This window comes from Telopea speciosissima, chromosome 8 (assembly GCF_018873765.1).
Source record: "Telopea speciosissima isolate NSW1024214 ecotype Mountain lineage chromosome 8, Tspe_v1, whole genome shotgun sequence".
Lineage (NCBI taxonomy): Eukaryota > Viridiplantae > Streptophyta > Magnoliopsida > Proteales > Proteaceae > Telopea > Telopea speciosissima.
Window position 1 is genome coordinate 11360220 of NC_057923.1, and position 19966 is coordinate 11380185.

At 40.3% G+C, this 19966-nt stretch overlaps 2 protein-coding genes across 2 annotated transcripts in view; one reads left to right on the top strand and one right to left on the bottom strand.

Annotated features, from left to right (window-relative positions):
- The first annotated feature begins 3270 nt into the window (after positions 1-3270).
- On the top strand, positions 3271-6482 carry LOC122670932 (formate dehydrogenase, mitochondrial-like). Its single transcript, XM_043867972.1, has 6 exons — positions 3271-3417; positions 3931-4102; positions 4242-4782; positions 5569-5693; positions 6061-6173; positions 6287-6482. The coding sequence occupies exons 1-6, from the start codon at positions 3328-3330 to the stop codon at positions 6398-6400; spliced, it is 1155 nt and encodes a 384-aa protein (XP_043723907.1). The 5' UTR covers positions 3271-3327; the 3' UTR covers positions 6401-6482.
- Positions 6483-8460: 1978 nt separating this feature from the next.
- LOC122671418 overlaps positions 8461-19966 on the bottom strand; it is a 60755-nt gene continuing 49249 nt past the window's right edge. The window contains exon 21 of the mRNA XM_043868615.1: positions 8461-8733. Coding sequence (XP_043724550.1) covers positions 8683-8733 — 51 coding nt within the window. The 3' untranslated portion in view covers positions 8461-8682. The remainder of the gene's footprint in view (positions 8734-19966) is intronic.

The following is a 19966-nucleotide window of genomic DNA, read 5'->3' on the forward strand; positions in this document are numbered from 1 at the left end:
TGATTTTCAATTTTGGAGGTTTGATTTTAGGGTTCATCTTCCCCAAATGGCTTAGGGTTTGATTTTAGTTTCAAACCCTAAACCATTTGGAGAAGATGAGGGTATTTTGATCATTTTATTTTTAAATTTTGATGGGTTTTTATCGGAAGGATATTTTGATCATTAGATACCTTGAAACTAAATCTAATGTTCCAAATTAACGATAGGAACTAAAGTGTTATAAAGTTTTGAAAATAGGGGAAAATTTGCAATTACAAAAGTTGTAGGGAGGGATTTGGATAAATGGATATTTTTAGGGGGCATTTGTCAAAAACCCTTTTTTATATTATCAAAGAGATATCTAGGATACTTATTTAAGTGGATAAATATGAGAAGGGATTGATCGGGTGAGACGAGTTTTTTTCCATTATGTTACTTCCGTGTTACTCCAAACGTACACGTCGCCATGCCCTCCTTTCCCCCTTTTAGGGGGTGTGGCGGCGACGGTGGCGACGGCGGCGGCGGAGGATAACGTTGGGGTCCCGTTAAATGGTACACGTTTTTTATGTTCTCAAAAGTTTTGGTACATTGAGTTTAGATTATACAACGAATAGACTTTAGATGGTAATGAATGTTAACCGTTAGATAAGAATCTGGTCCAATTTGTGCAACGTGTATTGATCTTTCCATAAGGTTGACTAGGGGAGTTGTTTAATTGTGTCCTTCCACGTAAGGAAGAGCTGGAGACGCTTCTACATTTCTGGAGGTCCTTCCACGTATGGAAGAGTTAGAGACCCTTCTACATATTTAGGGGCGTCAATGAATAGTTAAAATTCGTTTTCGTATTCGTGTTTGTATTCGTTTAGCACTATTCGAATCCGTCCGAAAGCTAAATGGATGCGGATATGGATAGGCTATAGCTATCCGAAAAGCTATATTTATATGAAAACGAATAAAATATCCGATCCGTATCTGTGTCCGTATCCATTTAGCACTATCCGAATCCGTCCGATAGCTAATCGGATGCGAATGCGGATATAGTACTATCCGAGCCGAATCCGACAAATACCCGGATTCGTTATAGTCCCCCCTGTGATACTCCAACCCCCCCCAGCTATGAGTGCTACAGATGGCCTGATGAGGGGAATAGAAGTGATTGACACGGGAGCTCCTCTAAGTGTTCCGGTCGGTGGAGCGACTCTCGGACGAATTTTCAATGTTCTTGGAGAACCTGTTGATAATTTAGGTCCTGTAGATACCCGCGCGAAAAGAAATTTTTTTGAGGTCCCTATACTCATTATGCCTAACATTGAATGGGCGGGTGAAGGAAAAAAAAGAAATATTTTTTGTCTAAAAATAAATATAAATAAAGCAGCAATTTTTTTTTACTACAAAAATTTCTTTCTTTTGGTTTCACTGGCAGATATCGGTGCACAGACACCTTTTTTCTATATTTTCAGAGAGAGAGAGTTGATATATGATCTATTTGAAGCTGCCACAGGTATGCGAATGCACTATGGATATCCACATACATATAGACACATTGACTTTCTATTTCAGAATCTGCTGATCTATTTATCGGTTTACAGCCCTATACATATTTAGGGTCCTTCTGTGTTGGACTTGAATATGATAAATCCTCCTTTTTCTCTTCGATTTAGACTTTGGAAATAAATTAAAGGGACAATTGTCCAGATCTACTAGTTAAGAAAATTAATTATAAGTTTAGTTGATTTTAAATTTGTGGCAGACAGTCTGCGCTACAACACAGAGAATAAAAATACATTATGTGTTAAACAAGGTTAATTACATGGTCGTTTGGCCAGCGTGGTTCCTACGCTTAGACACAATACCGCAATACCTCCATGAAAAATACCACCCAACCTCCAGGAAAAAACGAAAATCTCATCCAGGTCAATGCTTGTGCATGCACTCTCATTGACCAACGTGCATATAAGCTCTAGAGGCCCAAGCAATGTTGGCCATTTTTTTTTCATTAGCGTATTAATAATATACATATCACAAAAATCAAATTAAAAAGAGAATTTGGCAATCGGTATCAGTATCAGTCTCGATCGATACCGATCCAGCTCGGACAGATTTACCCCTGTTTCCTTTGAAAAATATATTTTTTTAACATTTTTACTCATCTATACCAATTCACTGATACGGGATCGTCCAATCCAACCAATGACATGGTTTGAGGTATTGATATCGGTATCACATCGGCCATATGGGGTGATAAGTACAGGTTTTGTAAGTGATCGATCCCAAAATCGTACCGATATTGTATTGGTAACACGATACAGACAAGGAGTAAAATGGTCAAAAAAAATTATTTTTAAAAGAGAATAAGGGGCAAATTTGTCCGAAACAACCAGCCGATCAATACCAATACCAATCCAATACCGTATCGCGATACCCGTTCTGATACCGTGCACTAAAACCATGGATAAAGATTCCTCAAAGCCTTTACCCAATAAAAAAAAAGATTCCTAAAACCATGAGACGGAGGCGTGTTCTTGCGTCTCTAGCTCTTCCACACGTGGAAGGACCAGATATGCTGAACCGTCTCTAGTCTCTCTACCTCCTCCTTTCGTGGAAGGACAGAATGAAACAAACTTCCTAATCTCTTCTGTACGTGGAAGAACCAGATATATAGAAGCGTACCTCTACCTCTTCCTTACGTGGAAGGACAGAATGAAACAAACTCCCTAATCAACTCATGAGATCCGGGGATAATCACACGTTGAACAAATTGGACCAGATTCTTATCTAACGGAAAACATTCATTAGCATCTAAAGTCTATTCTCTTTATAATCTAAAATCATTGTACCCAAACTTTTGGAATTTAGCTCGGCTCCAAGGAGCCTAGCACGTCCAGCCAGCCGTTGAGCTGTGCTATACACATCCTTAGACGCACCGAGATATACGTGATACAACTCAACCGCTGGATCCCCCTCCCCCCCTAAACCATCGTGAACCAACGTGCCCAAACGCATTCCCGGCCGCCGCCCCCTCCCCTAAAAGTGGGAAGAAGAAAGATACTGACGTGAAGGTGTCTAAAAGCCAGGTTTTTTTTTTTTATAGAAGTCACGAGTGACATCACGGAAGATCTCAATCCAGATACCTTTCTCCACCATGTGATTAGTTGGGTGAGATAGGTTGCTCACCTGCAGGTGATGTAGTGCCGGGTCTTATGTTAGTTCATGAATCGCTAAATTTCCGTGTGTCTTTCGTCTTTATAAATACATACAGAGCCAGCCTCGTTGTACTCATCCATGCTACTTCTTCTTCTTCTTCTTCTTCTGCTTCTGCTTCTGCTTCAGAGAGAGAGTGATTAAGGAATGGCAATGAAGAGAGCTACTGCATCTGTAATTAGAACAGTTTGGGGTTCTGGGGTTGTAGAACCATTACCTATCTCCAGATCACTCCATGTATGTAAATTCCCTTCTGCTACTCCTGTGTTTTTTGCCTCTTTCTTTCATCATTGTGAAGTTATTGTTTTGATTTATGATTTTCGAACACAATTCAGCTCACTTCTTATTTTGCTTCCCATGGTTTGGCTTTTCTTCTGGAATTTCAGTAGTTATCTTCCTCTGAACTGCATTTCTTGTTTTTTTTACCTTCCCCTGTGGGCATGGATGTATTGCATTGGTGTATTCATCAATTGGTTCTGTGTTTCTCTTCTCTAAATCACAAAATACTCAAAAGTGTTCTTTTTATCAGTTATTAGTTTATTAGTCATAGACATGGAGGCAATGATACTAAAATTGCTCAATGGTCATTGTGTTTGTTCCTGCATCTGTTTTTCTCCATTTTCATACATTTCTTTCCCTATTTCCCCCTATTATCTTTCACTCATTGCAGCAGATTTCAGTAACTAGGTTTGCATTTCATCTTGTATGATTGATTCATTTTTATGGATCCTTCAAAATGTTGTAATACAGGCATCTCCAGGGAGCAAGAAGATAGTTGGGGTGTTTTACAAGGGTAATGAGTATGCCTCATCCAATCCCAACTTTGTGGGTTGTGTGGAGAATGCTTTGGGCATTTCACAGTGGCTGGAATCACAAGGCCATCAGTATATTGTCACCGATGACAAAGAAGGCCCTAATTGTGGTTAGTATACATTATATTTGCTGCCTGAGGGGAACCCTCTGATAATGATTCTTAATAATTTTCATGTATTAGGGCATGGAATTTTTCTTTATGGAATTCCCTTATTCCTTCCTAATTGATTATTATTTTTCTGATGCAGAACTTGAAAAACATATTCCTGATCTCCATGTTCTGATATCAACCCCTTTCCACCCGGCATATGTTACAGCAGAGAGGATTAAGAAAGCCAAAAATTTACAACTTCTTTTAACAGCCAGAATCGGCTCTGATCACATTGACCTGCAAGCTGCAGCTGATACTGGAGTAACAGTTGCTGAAGTTACTGGATGTAATGTTGTTTCAGTTGCAGAAGATGAGCTCATGAGAATCCTCATCCTTGTACGAAATTTCTTACCTGGTTATCATCAAGTGATTAATGGGGATTGGAAAGTTGCTGGTATTTCTCATAGAGCATATGATCTTGAAGGGAAGACAGTAGGAACTGTAGGTGCAGGGCGCATTGGTAAGCTTTTGCTCCAACGGTTGAAGCCCTTCAACTGTAATCTCCTCTATCATGATCGGCTCAAGATGGAGCTGGAAATGGAGGCTCAGACGGGGGCAAAGTTTGAGGAGGATCTTGATGTAATGCTTCCAAAGTGTGACGTAATTGTTATCAACATGCCTCTTACGGAGAAAACAAGGTATGGATTTCCTCTTGTACCCAGGATTCCTCTTTTATTCAAAGTATTTTTTTGCTGAATCTGCTTTGAACAAATAAACATACCTGAGACAAAGTTATTATTGATTATTTCCCCTCTCCTCTTTGTATTCCGCAATATTTTGAGCCTGTAATTATCTTTCTAATGATCAGAGGATTGTTTATAATCCAAAAATTAATTCTAGCCGAATGCTTGAGTAGTCTATTGATTCTCTTCTTTGAAAGAGAGGGAAGACATGACCATAAAAATAGGGGATGATCAGCCCTTTAAGACAATGTAAAACATGCATCATTGAGGATCAAACTCCTCCCAGTCTCTTACCCCCCCCCCCCCCCAACCCCACCACACAAATAAGAGAAGAATGATGCCCTTAAACTGCTTTAGTCAATACCCACATGAGTAGGAGGTGGACAGATGCTGAACCATTTTGCTCTTAGGGTTGATATGTGGACTAATGTCCTAGTCCTAATGCTCTTCTCTTTCTGCACCCTCCAATAAGAAGCAAATGGGAACAAAGTCCATGGATTCCACTTTGCTTTACTAAATGTGCACTTGTTATGTGAAAACTGTTGAAAAACTGCAGGCTGATAATAGACAGTTTTGGAGCCTCAGAAGTGTTTTGTATAATAGTTCTTGATTTATCATATCATTATTCTTTTTCAAACTTCGAGGAAACAAAAAAAAATAATTTCTTTCATTTTTCTTTGCCACAAACAATGTGCATATCTTGGTATTTGGATAACTTAGATTTTTGTTCTTATGTATCAGAGGGATGTTTGACAAAGAAAGGATTGCAAAGTTGAAGAAGGGAGTTCTAATCCTGAATAATGCTCGAGGGGCAATCATGGATACTGAAGCAGTTGTTGAGGCATGCTCCAGTGGACAAATTGGAGGTAATTTGAAAGATTTGCATTTCCTGGGTGTGCACATAATGTTTTGACACATCTGACAAAACATCTTAATGAAGAGCAAACTAGAGGAGAGATATTGCACTTAATGACATCTTAGCTAATTTGGTGATACCCCCCCCCCCCCCCTTTATTTTAAGTTGAAGGGGAATGAATCTAGAGCATTATGTGCTCTGTTTTTAAATTCATTGATTACTTTTTTGTTTCTTCCAGTTGGTCAAATTCTATTGCAATTTGCAAAATTGTTATTTGAGTGGCCAAGTTACTACTCATACAATTGGGGGGGCAATTACGAAAGGATTTTCATGTCCTTATTCCCATAATTAATGTTTTTTTTTCTTCTAATTTTTAGGTTATAGTGGTGATGTGTGGCATCCCCAACCAGCTCCCAAGGATCATCCATGGCGAGGCATGCCAAACCAGGCAATGACACCTCATGTTTCTGGCACCACAATTGATGCTCAGGTATCTAAAATCTTGAATGTTTTCCCGTATCAGATCCACCTTTGATTCTTTTATTTCCTCTCTCTGTTTCGTTTACATCCTGATATGTGAAAGAAAATGGGAAATTGGTGCAGTTGCGGTATGCAGCTGGAACTAAGGACATGCTGGATAGGTACTTCAAGGGAGAAGAGTTCCCAGCACAAAATTACATTGTCAAGGAGGGTAAAATTGCCAGTCAGTATCTCTGATTCCGCATCTCCTCAAATATGCGGATAGTCTACTCAAGGAGAGTCTTTGTTATGCAAATAAAACTAGTTCACTAGATGCTTAGCAAAAATATGGTTTTTTTTTTTTGGGGGGGGGGGTGGGGAGGATGTTGGATGAGAACAAAACAATGTAGTTTCCTGGTAGCAAAAATGATGTAGTTGAGTAGAAACTATTGTGATCTGAAGTTTTCCCACAGTATTAGTAAAATCCTTTTTCATTTCATTAACTCCGACCTTTGAGGACTTGATGTTAGGTTTGCACAATTGATAAGCACATTTGCACCTTTGAGCATAAACTGGAACTCTCTTATATATGGTATTATAGAAAAATGTAAAAGGTTGGGGCAGAGATGTAAATGGATAGTGGATTCCATCCATATGTATATCTTAAATATGGATGCATCCCTTGTCTTACTCCCAAAAGTTCATGCAGAGCATCTCTTATTCTGCCCTAACTCCTTTCTGTTGTTCCCTCTGAGGCCCTACTATCTCCACCCAAAGCCTTCGCTCCCTCTAAGACCATATTACTATTATCTCCATCCAAATCCTCTGATTTTCAGAATTATGTAGTGCTTATGGTAGCTTGTTATTATTATTATTATTAGGGCAAGAGATCGCTGCCTGGTTGTGTAGTCCCTGCACCAGCATTGGGGACAATGAGAGCATTCATAGGGGTATCTGCTTAGATGGAAACTTTTAATTTCATTTGCTTTTGATATTAAGACTAGTCTCAGTTTTCTTAATTTTGTATCTATTATTAAACAGTCAAGATAGTACATACATCCGGCTCATACCTTAGCACGGCATGCTAGCTAGATTCACAAGTTCAGCTTCAAACTCTAGCATCTGTAATGTACCTTTGATGCTTAGTTAATGGATTTTCTATTTCATCAAAACAATACAAGATAAGTCGTTTGATTGAATCCCATGGAAGAACAAATTTCTTAAAAGTGAGAGAAATAAGAGATGGCATGTGAGGTAATACAATTTTTTGTGGGTTGGGGAGGGTAGACAGTTGATCCAAGTCCTGCCAGGATTGTTTGGAAGAGGCTGTAGGCTAATTAGTAGTCAATGTGGGACTACAATCCCAACAATCCCAACACTCCCTGCATGTGTGACTATACTGCTGAGATGTATAACAGTGTTGAAACAGGATTGTATAAGTATTTCTGTTTGTGTACTGTGTATGTACAAGTGAGGACCTATATAACAGAGAGAGAGAGAGAGATATTGGGATAAGAATTGAACAACTAATGCCATCTCAGATTCTATAATATATGTTTGATCAATGAGCATCTGGGTATCCACGATCATGTGCAAAGATCGTTCAGCCCCCAGTGAAATCGAAAATCACATCCAGAGAGTGCCCAGTGGGCATCCAAGGGCTGGTTTGTGCCACACATCCTGGCGCGTGCCCAGTCAGCCATTGGGATGTGTGCAACACATCCCAATGGCGCTCCCTAGGTGCTGGGCTCCCTGGAGAGGAGCTCAATCCTCCCACGCCATTGGATGATATTATCAAGTTAGGCAATCTATGGCTTAAAGTTTCAGCTCAACTAGCCTGCAAGGCATTGAGACATCAATATGGAGATGTCTTCCTGTCTGTGTGGACAAAGAAGCTGATACCTTTATGCGCTGGTCGGCCATATTGAAGCCTACTGATGCAGATTGCAAGAGAAGACACAAACCTAAAAAGAGTAAAACCGAAGAGATGAAAGTCATGCAGGAATCATGAGGGAGGGCTAAGTGTGTACTTGTAATGACCAAGCAACAAAACAAACACTTGTTTGTAGGTATTGGAAGAGATGTTACCAAAGTCTTAAGTTGGAATCTATCAAAAAGTATAAATTTAGGGACTCAAGTTTTACCCACTTTAGCCCTCGCAAGGTAACTACCACTTAAACCCCTTCCCCCAAAGCGAAGGAGGGGAGGGGAGGGGAGGGGGGGGGGGACAGAGGTAACAACCACTGACACTATTCATGACAGGGTGAGTTTACTTTGGTTTTCAAACATGTTTCTATTTACAATACCCCCCCCCCCCCTGCCTTCAACCCCCGAACCTATTTAGAGGGGAAGAAAATTTTCCACCAAGTACAGAGAATGAACATGACAACATCACACTTAATTGATCATCATTATTACAAGATCATTTAGCAGTATACTTGCATGTGAAATCTACATCACATCCACTCATAAAGTACACAGCCATGTAATTACACTCCTTACAATAAATGCCCCCAGCTGGTCTGAGGGAAAAATGCCCCCTACTTGTTAAAGAACAGTCCCTTCTTCCTCCCTTTCCTTTTCTCAACAGCCTGCAAAAAAGTTGACCTTCATAAATATGTTTTTCAGAACACTGTTGCATAAGAAAAATGAGGAAATGCAAACCAATGGAATGGATAAAAGAAACAAATAATTATATCACACAGGACAGCTTCAACAAGTAAATAAGAAGATTGTGTTTGCCAATTGGTACTATATACAAGCTAACCGTTTACAAAAATGGAATAATCATCTTAATCATTATTAGCATCTGGTTATACAGAAATAACAATCAGGAAATCCATCCAAATCCATTTAATTTGAAAGGCTGTAGATTACAAAGTGTTAACTGAAGGGCAGAGCTGCAAGCATGCTGCAATGTTATAACAGGGAGTGCTGGTTTTGAGGAGAGCTTGACCTCATCCAGGGTGAGATCTTCCTCACTCTCTGGACAAAGGAGAACAAGAGATGAGGGATATGTTACATTATATTATACCACATTTGGATCTTTCCATAATAACAAAATAAAAAAGTCCTCGAATCCCACTTAACCCCGAATTACCATATTTCCATTTATTTTTACGAAAGAATGTTTCACACCATGTACCCAATATGCCAGAAACAGACCAGATCCAAGGGTCAATCGGTCTATACACCAACTTCACATTCAAATCCTCAAAAGTTTCCCAAACTGATTCATCCTATCTGAAGCTTATAACAATTTACTTTTTCACTCATCTTTTTTTTTAAATTTTGGGTACAAAATTTCCACTCAAGGATCAGAGGATAGAGAATCACGAGAGCATGAATTATAGCGTGGGTGATCAAAATACTCTTGCTGCAAAGTAAATAAATTCTCACCCTTATTTTCCATTCTAGCAATAAAGAAACACCATCAGGAAGTTTGTATTCACTCCAAACAACACAAGATAACCAGCTTACCATCAAAACTTAAATGAAAAAAAAATAGTTGTAGCCCATGTTGAGTTGTAAAGAGGGACCACCTCTTTATTTGTACTGTCAGAATCGAACTCCGGCCATAAGGTTTTGACTGTCGCTGGAAATACATATACCACTGATTATGTGGTGAACAAAACCATCTTGATAAAAACTGTTTTCATGCACTTGTGATGCAGTTCAAAAGAACAAGAAGGCCAGCAGCAAACCAGGCCATCAAACTGGACCGAGAATGGACTATGTTGAAATAGGCTGCTTACCTGATTGGGGTAAGTAGTCCTAGTTTGATTAGGATTAGTCCTACTAGTCCTAGCTGATTAGGATTAGTCCTAGTCATGTTAGGAGTAGTACTAGTCAGATTAGATTCTCTTTTATTTTATTTTATTGTTTTTCCCTCAGCCAAGTCCTACTCTGGCATTCCTAGTTGTATTAGGAATTCCTAATAGGATTAGCACTGAGGTAACATTCCTATTTGTATTTTGTTTAATTGTATTTCAATTCTCTATAAATAGAGGGCCTTGGGGATCGGTTAAGATCACTCAAGCATTATATTTCACTGCTGTTTACATGGTATCAAAGCCACTTCTGATCTGAAGAAGCAGCCCTCTCGAATTTCTGGTTCTTTCTTCTCCAACTCTCGAAGCTACTGGTTCTCTCCTTCTCTAACAGTCTCGGTTAGCTCCACCACTCTCGGACTCCCTATCTCACTTAGGGCAGCAACTTTGAGGGGAATCCAATGAAGATATAGCTGCTGCCCTCAATGACACCTCACTGAAGATTGAAGACACTAGTGTGACCTAATTCTGCCGGCAGATTCCCTCCATCTTTAGAGATCAAGCTACTTCTTAAACTACAGTTTGATTTCTGGTTCTTTGGAGACTAGTTCCTGCCATTATTGGTCCACACCATTCCTTTATAGAAGACTGCAGCCGTGGATTAAATCTAATTCAGATTCCAAACCTGCAATATTTCTGTAGTATTGTTTTTTGCCCTAAATTTTGATAAATTTAGGGTTTCTTATTAGCTCATCCGAAGGAGCTAATTTTTGGAGGACTTCTTCCCCACTACTAGAGGAGCACTCAATCAGTTTTTTAGCCTATTCTGACGGCTGAAATTGCTGTAAATTCAAAACCCATATTTCAGATTTGATTCAATTTTTGAAGACCTTTTTTTCAAATTTGTGGATCGATTTTTTCCTGGCTTAACTATGGGTGATTCAGAAACAACTACTGCTACTTCTGGAGGAGATGGTCAGACTAGGAATGACTTCCTTCCCTATGCTGCTGCCATCAAGCTTGATGGTACGAATTATTTAATCTGGGCCAGATCACTATCCTTGACTGTGGCTGGTAGGGGATTCACTGGCCATCTTACTGGCACCACCAAACAACCAGCTAAAGAAGGTGCTGCCCGTACTAAATGGGCTGCGAACGATGCTATGGTGATGTCATTTATTTTAAATTCTATGACCACTGATCTATCCAGTCAATATCTCCTCCTTGACACTGCTACTCAGATATGGACTGCTGTCAAGGGAACTTATGGTCGATCAGGAAGTGGTGCTCAGGTTTATGAAATCAGGAAGACACTCCAAACCACTACTCAGAAGGAGATGTCTGTTACTAAATACTATGCTGCCCTCAAGTGTTTATGGCAGCAATTGGATCATTATGCTAGGTTTCAACCTACTACTACTACTGATATTACTGCCTATTATTCTTATGTTGATCAGTTTCGGGTCTATGATTTCCTAGCTGGACTCAATGATGATTATGACGCTATTCGGGTGCAAGTCCTTGGTCGGGTTCCCTTCCCCACTTTAGAGGAGACCTTTTCTTATGTTCACAGTGAAGAGACATGAAGGGCTGCCATGATGCTTACTCCCAAAGTTGAGAGATCAGCCTTATAGACTGCTGGCTCCACTTCTTCTGACAGTATTGCTGCTACTACCACCAAAGAGCCTATGAAGTGTGAGCATTGTCACAAACCATATCACACTAAGGCTTAATGTTGGAAATTACATGGGAAGCCAGCTGATTTTGAGGCCAAACGTGGTCGTGTTAAGTCTAAAAACAAAGCCAATCACACTGAAAGTGTAGCTCCAACTCCCACTATTGACATCGGTTTCTCCCAGGAAGAACTCCAGGCTCTACGTCGTATGTTGAACATATCCGCTGCCTCTACTACATCTGCTGCCAATTCGGGTTCTTTCTTTGCCCGTACAGGTATTTCCTTTGCTGGTCATTGTGCATCAATAGTTTTCACTCCATGGATCATAGACTCTGGTGCTACTGATCACATGACAGGTTCTTCCAGCCTTTTTAATACATATTCTCCTGCTTCTGATAAGGATAAAGTCAAAATTGATGATGGGTCCCTCTCCTCCATATCAGGGAAAGGTTCCATTGGTTGTTCTCCTTCTCTTACCCTGTCATCTGTGTTGCATATTCCTAAATTTACAACTAACCTTCTTTCCATTAGCAGTATCACTAAATCCCTGAATTGTAAAGTGACTTTTTTTCCCACTCACTGTGTTTTTCAGGAACTGGACTCGGGGAAGACGATTGGATCGGGTAAAGTGCATGGCGGATTGTACCTACTTGATGGCGATCCTACACCTACACAGGCTTTACCATCGGCATCTTTCTCTTCTGAATTACATAAATGGCACTCTAGGCTAGGCCATCCCCCTTTAGGTACTTTATCCAATTTATTTCTAGCATTAGTTAAAGACTGTAATAAGGAAGACTTTTTTTGTGAGCCTTGTGTCTTAGCTAAACAGACATGTTCCACTTATCCTATTTCTAATAATAGATCTTCTTCCTTATTTCATATTGTTCATACTGATGTGTGGGGTCCTAGTAGGAAAGCTTCCCTGTCTGAACATCGGTGGTATGTCACTTTTATTGATTGTTATTCTAGGTTCACTTGGGTATATCTTATGCACACAAAAAATGAAGTTTTTTCATGTTTTTAGCACTTTCATCAGTTGGTTAAAACCCAGTTTAATGCCACTCTTCAAACTTTGAGGAGTGACAATGGGAAAGAGTATATGGAAAGACAGTTCCAAAAATACCTTGCTGCCCATGGAGTTCTCCATCAGACCAGCTGTGTCGACACTCCAGCCCAAAATGATGTGGCTGAGAGGAAAAACCGCCACCTCTTGGAGGTGGCTAGGGCTCTTATGTTTGCTCGCACTGTCCCTTCTCTTTATTGGGGGGATGCTGTCCTTACTGCAGCCTATTTAATTAATAGGCTGCCCAGTTGTGTTCTTCTTTCCAAAGCCCCTATTGAGCTATTACGTGGCTCTTCTTCCTTTATAGTTCCACCTAAGGTGTTTGGCTGCGTTTGTTATGCCAGGGATACAAGGTCACCTATTAAACTTGACCCACGTAGTCTCTGCTACATTTTCTTGGGATACTCTGCTACTCAGAAGGGGTACAAATGTTATTACCCTCCATCCTGCAGGACTTTTGTTAGCATGGATGTTGTCTTTCATAAGAATGTTCCATATTATGTGTCCCCACATCTTCAGGGGGAGAGTGTTAGTAAAGATGTGCTGACTATTGACTCTCCACCTCCACTTCAGTCTGTTTACTATGAGTCTGAACCAGTTCTATTCAGGGGGAGCAATCTACCCCGGTCCAGACTCCTATCCAGAGGACTATTAGTGAATTTCAGAGGATGATTGATGACAGTACTATGAAGACCAAGACCTATGCAAGGAAACATAAGCAGGTTCAATCAACTGTTGCTTCAGTACCCATCCAATTGCCGAACCCAAATCCAGAACCTGCCTCTCCACTTGGTAATGTTCCTTCTCCTAAATTACCTATTGCTCTCCGCAAATGTGTCAGAACTTGCACTCAACATCCCATATCTCATATTGTTTCTTATGATTCCCTTTCCCCATCCTTTCGTGCTTTTGTTTTCTCTCTTTCTTCTGTTCGTATTCCTAACAATTGGCAGGAAGCTCTATCAAACGGAAAGTGGAAGGCAGCTATGATGGAAGAAATGGAAGCCTTGAAGAAAAATAACACATGGGAGCTTGTCGTTCTTCCACCTGGGAAAAAAACCGTTGGATGTAAATGGGTGTTTGTGGTGAAATAGAAGGTGGATGGCACTGTGGATAGGTATAAGGCACGACTCGTGGCCAAGGGGTTCACTCAGACATACGGCATTGATTACCAAGAAACTTTGCACCTGTTGCAAAGTTAAATACTGGTCGTGTGTTACTATCTTGTGCAGTCAACCTTGGATGGGATTTGCAGCAGCTAGATGTAAAAAATGCCTTCCTAAATGGGGCACTGGATGAGGAGGTGTATATGGCCATTCCACCAGGGTTCTCTTGTGACAGAAACCAAGGAAAAGTGTGTAGGCTGAAGCGTGCACTTTATGAGCTGAAACAGTCACCTCGAGCATGGTTTGGCCGGTTCCACAAGGCCATGATTTCTGTGGGCTATAAGCAGAGTAATGTTGATCACACACTCTTTATAAAGAGGGTTGATGAAAAACTCACTATTCTCCTAGTCTACGTTGATGATATAGTGGTTACTGGCAATGATGGTGATGAGATAAGACGGTTGAAGACCTTCCTTGGACAAGAATTTGAGATTAAAGATCTAGGGAAACTACGATACTTTCTTGGGATTGAAGTGGCCAGATCTTCTAAAGGCATTTTTCTCTCCCAGAGGAAGTACGTCCTAGACTTATTGGTTGAAACCGGGTTCATCCTTTAGATACTCCTATGGACCCTACTGTTCGACTCAAGGAAAAAGGGGGTGAGCCTGTTGATAAAGGCCGGTACCAAAGACTTGTAGGGAAGTGATTTATCTCTCACACACTCGTCTTGACATTGTTGTCACCGTGAGTACTGTGAGCCAGTTTATGCATGATCCCTACTCTTCCCATATGGAGGCTATTCTTCGTATCTTGCACTATTTGAAGTCAGCTCCTGGAAAAGGAATTCTTCTGTCTATGAATGGTCAACTACGGATAGAAGCATACACTGATGCTGATTGGGCTGGTTCTGCAGATCGCAAGTCTATTTCTGGGTATTGCTCCTTTATAGGTGGAAATCTTGTCACATGGCGTAGCAAGAAGCAAAATGTATTTGCTCGTTCTAGTGCCGAAGCTGAGTTTCGAGCTATGGCACAAGGTATTTGTGAGTTACTCTAGCTTAAAGGCTTGCTACAAGATCTTGGTGTTTCTATTCATCTTCCTATGATGTTGTACTGCGACAACAAGGCTGCAATCAGCATAGCACACAATCCTGTACAGCATGATCGTACCAAGCATGTTGAGGTGGATAGGCATTTCATCAAAGAGAAGTTAGAAGATGGCTGATTTGTACTCCCTTTGTGACATCTGCGGATCAACTTGCTGATATCTTCACCAAGGGATTGTTTGGAAAATTGTTTCATCCCAATCTAGTCAAGTTGGGCATGATCGACATCTTTGCTCCAACTTGAGGAGGAATGTTGAAATAGGCTGCTTACCCGATTGGGGTAAGTAGTCCTAGTTTGATTAGGATTAGTCCTACTAGTCCTAGCTGATTAGGATTAGTCCTAGTCATGTTAGGAGTAGTACTAGTCAGATTAGATTCTCTTCTTTTATTTTATTTTATTGTTTTTCCCTCAGCCGAGTCCTATTCTGGCATTCCTAGTTGTATTAGGAATTCCTAATAGGATTAGGACTGAGGTAACATTCCTATTTGAATTTTGTTTAATTGTATTTCAATTCTCTATAAATAGAGGGCCTTGGGGATCGGTTAAGATCACTCAAGCATTATATTTCACTGCTGTTTACAGACTAATATGTTTAATTTTGAATGACTAATGGGTTTAATATTTTGGGTTTATTATTGTAATGGGCCAATTCTCTAAGCCCAAATATTAGGTACTTCAGTTCTATACGGGATTAAATAGTTGGTTTCTATTTTGTAATGTTCTAGAATAGTTTCTATTGAAGTTCTCTATATGTGTATCGTAGGGGAATTTTTATCACATGCGGTTCCCCTGCCTGGTACGGTTCCCCAGTGCCTCTAATAAAAGGGGGTGGACCCCACCCCAGGTAGTGTGTTCGGTCAGGGGTGGAATGATCATTTCAGCCCCTCCCATGAGAGAAACCGTACAACTGTACCGGTCAGCGAACCTCAAGGGATAAAGATCCATCGTAGGGGGTATTTCTGTCTTAAGTCTTTCTTATTAGAACTTTTATGTAATTACACATAATTTATATATTTAATGCTATTGTGGTTCTGTTATTACATTATAAACCAGTACCTCTTTTCTCCTTGTCGTCTGTTTTGAGAGACCCTCTAGGTTTGCTGGTTTGTGGTGTGTAGCCACCTATGCTGCCTTGTTCTTTATGAAACCCTAGTTGATAGAAGATGACGACTAGTGTTTTGTTCACTGATGAAGGTTGATATTTGCGCCTGAAGAATATTATCTATTAGTGCGCATGGGATTTCTGCCCGGTTCCTATGCAGATTATTTTTTCTCTCATCTCTGCGCATAGTTGCAGTTGGTAGTGAATGATCTTCTACCATCTGTTATATCCTAAGAATGGTATTGTGATCATCATGTGGAAGGCTGATTATCTGTTCTTGGCTACCAGATCTGTCTTTTCTACAGTTTTCGGCTACTTGCTATTTTGGTAACTGTGCCACATATTAAAATCCAGCCATCGAATTATCATCAAATTTTGCTAACCTGGTTCTCTTCTTATACCTATCAATCTCCCAGAAGATCAATGATCATTATCTCCCTGCGATTTGGTCCTATTATGGTTTTTCTATTTCTAATTCTTGAATCTAGTTGTTCTTGGCTATTGCTGCAATTTTATTTATTCATTTTTTTTTTTTTTTTTTTTTGGGCAGCTTGGTATGTTATTTGCTTCTTTTTGCCTCTGTTCGTCTCAGAAGGCTTTATCGTGATGTCGTATTGTCCCTATATTATTCTTGGTTGAAGTTTTCTGGTGCTTTTCCCTGCGGGTTTTTTTCCCCCCCTGCAGTTGTGATTCTGTTGGTATTTATTACTGTTATTTATTTTCAGGTATGATGAGACTCTATGCTTCCTAGGGACAATGGCAATGTGCACATACACTAATGCTAAAGGTCAGTTAAAGTTATCATATATTAACACCACCACCACCTGATTCAAAGATTATGATGAGTGGATGTGTGAAAACAACACTGTTTTAGTATGGCTGTAGAATAGTATGGAACCAGCAATTGCAGCAAATGATATGCTCCATAACAAAACAAAGGGAGTTTGGAATAGAAACAATTTTCTCACGACAAGAAGATGGCTTGTATTTATGATCTTTTACGACAAAATTTTCAACTTCAAGCAGGGAGACAAATCTGTCGGTGAGTACTACATAGTACCCTTAAGGGAATGTGGGAGAAGCTTAATTTCTATCAGCCTCTTAATACTTGACACTTGTACACACATTGTGGCAAGTCTAGTCATACAATTGACACTTGTTGGCCAAAACATGGCATGTTTCCAAAACTCGCCGAAAGCTCAAAAATTCCGGTAGTTTCAACACTACCGAAATGAAATGAAGGCCAAAACAAGAAACAGACAAAATTTTGGTCGTCATTTCGGTGGTTCCGGCGAAATTTCGCCATTTTTTTTGTACCATTTCGCGAAACAGGTTATAAATAGACCCCATTTCGCGAGGTAAGGTCGAAATTTCGACCTGAACTCGCTGGTTTCGCCTGGAGAAGGAGAAAACACTGCATTTGCTTGGATTTTTGCCACATCACAGCCTCAAACTACAGGAATACACTGCTAGAGGTTGCCACATCATTACAAAGAGATCAATTGCTGCCAACTAGGGAAGACTTGGCCACATTCAACAGATTCAGATAAACAATTTTCCCAAAAATTATTTTTTACGAAAAATATGATAAATACTTGCTGGTTGGTGATGAATTTTTTAAATGTTTGACACCGGAGACTGATCTGTAACCTCACAGTGTCAAATTTTTTTCTGGTTAAAAAATTGATTTTTCAGCTGTTGGTTGGTGATAAATTTTTTATATGTCAAACACTGGAGGCCGATCTACAACATCATAGTGTCGATTTTTTTTTTTTTTTCTGTTGACATAATTATTAATTTTATGGTTAAAAAAAATGATTTTCCTACAATAAAAATGTGAAAAAATTAGGGTTAATATAAACTGGATGCGGCTCAATTATATATGTTAATCATAGTAGGCCAATCTACGGCCTCACTGAATTGGAAATTATTTTCTGCCAAAAAATTATTATTTTAATTTTCAAAATTATGAAAAATATTTTATAAATAAAGCAGAAAATAGAGAAGGAAGAGAGGAGGAAGGAGGAGGAGAAGAGATGAGAGTGTGAGAGCCAAGAGCAGTCCTCTCGTTAGATGAGAGGGCTGCGATATCTTTCATATAAAGAGGGTTTTTACACAATAGGGGTATTTAAAGGGAAAGAAATAATAAAAAGCAATAAAGGAGAGGGGATCTCTCGGGATTAGCGCCAAAAGGCTTGACCCTAATCCCGAGAGGGAATATCTACCCTCTCAACACTCCCCCTCAAGCTGGAGCATATATATCAATCATGCCCAGCTTGTTACAAAAATAGTCAACCCTCCCACTTCCTAATGACTTAGTAAAGATGTCTGCAAGTTGCTCTCCTGTCTTCACATGCTTTGTAGAGATTACTCCCTGTTGAAGTTTTTCTCGAACAAAGTGACAGTCTACCTCAATAGGTTTGGTTCTTTCATGAAACACTTGGTTTGAGGCAATATTTATTGATGCTTGGTTATCACATCATAGTTGCATTGGTGAGGAGTCGTCAAACCCAAGCTCAGTCAACAACATTTTCAGCCAAACCAGTTCAGAAGTCGCATGTGCCATGGCTCTATACTCAGACTCTACACTTGATCTAGCCACTACACTTTGTGTCTTACTCTTCCAGGAGATAAAGTTACCTCCCACAAACACACAATAACCTGTAGTTGACCTCCTATCAACAGGTGACCCAGCCCAATCCGCATCTGAGAACCCTTCAACTCTCCCATGTCCATGATCAACATATACTAATCCACATCCTGGAGCCTTGTTGAGGTATCTCAAAATTCTTATAGCAGCATCCCAATGAGGAGTCCGAGGAGATGACAAAAATTGGCTCACAACACTTACTGGGAAAGCAATATCGGGTCTAGTGAATGTCAAATAGTTGAGCTTCCCAACAAGTCTTCTATACTTCTCTGGATCATCAAGAACATCTCCCTCTTCAGCAACAAGTTTGACATTAGGATCCATCGGGTTATCAAGAGGTCTACACCCTAGCATCCCAGTCTCTGTAAGCAGGTCAAGAGTATACTTCCGTTGCGATAGACATATGCCCTTCCTTGACTGAGCTACTTCAACACCTAGGAAGTAGTTTAACTTCCCCAAATCCTTAGTTTGAAACCTCTGTTGTAACTGAGACTTCAAACTCTTAATGCCTTCAAAGTCATCTCTAGTAATGACAATATCATCCACATACACAACAAGGAAAATTCTGCCTGTGTTGGTCTGTCGATAAAAGAGAGAGTAATCACTGTTACAACGAGATAGACCAAACTCAAGAACTACTTTTGTGAACAGACCAAACCAGGCCCTAGGAGACTATTTCAGGCCGTACAAGGACTTCTTTAACTTACAAACCAAGCCAGACACCCCCTGAGCAACAAACCCTGGAGGTTGCTCCATATAGACCTCCTCCTAGAGATCACCATGAAGGAATGCATTCTTGACATCGAGCTGGTGCAAAGGCCACCTATGAGTGGCCGCAAGAGAGATCAAAACCCAAACAGAAGTGTGTTTAGCAACTGGAGAAAACGTATCGGAGTAATCCACCCCATAAACCTGAGCATAGCCCTCAGCCACCAGGCGGGCCTTAAGGCGAGCAAGAGAGCCATCTGCATTAACCTTGACAACATAAACCCATCGACAGCCACAATGGAACAGAGATCCTAAGTCTGCTTATGTTCTAAAGCCTGCAAGTCTTCCTCCATGGCTGTCCTCCAGCCAGAACTAGATAATGCCTTTGCAATGGTCTTAGGAACAGGATGAGATTCAATAGTAGACAGACAAACACGAAAGGAAGTAGATAAACCAGAATAGGAAACATGAGCAGAGAGAGGGTGGCGAACACACCAACGCTTACCTTTGCGTTGAGCAATGGGAAGGTCCAAATCGGAAGGTGGAGGAACAGGGACTCGTGTAGAATCTTCAAGCGGCAAAGGCGTGGCAGCAGGTAGAGGATCAATAGGGGCAGAATCTTCTTCCCTTGGATGATGACC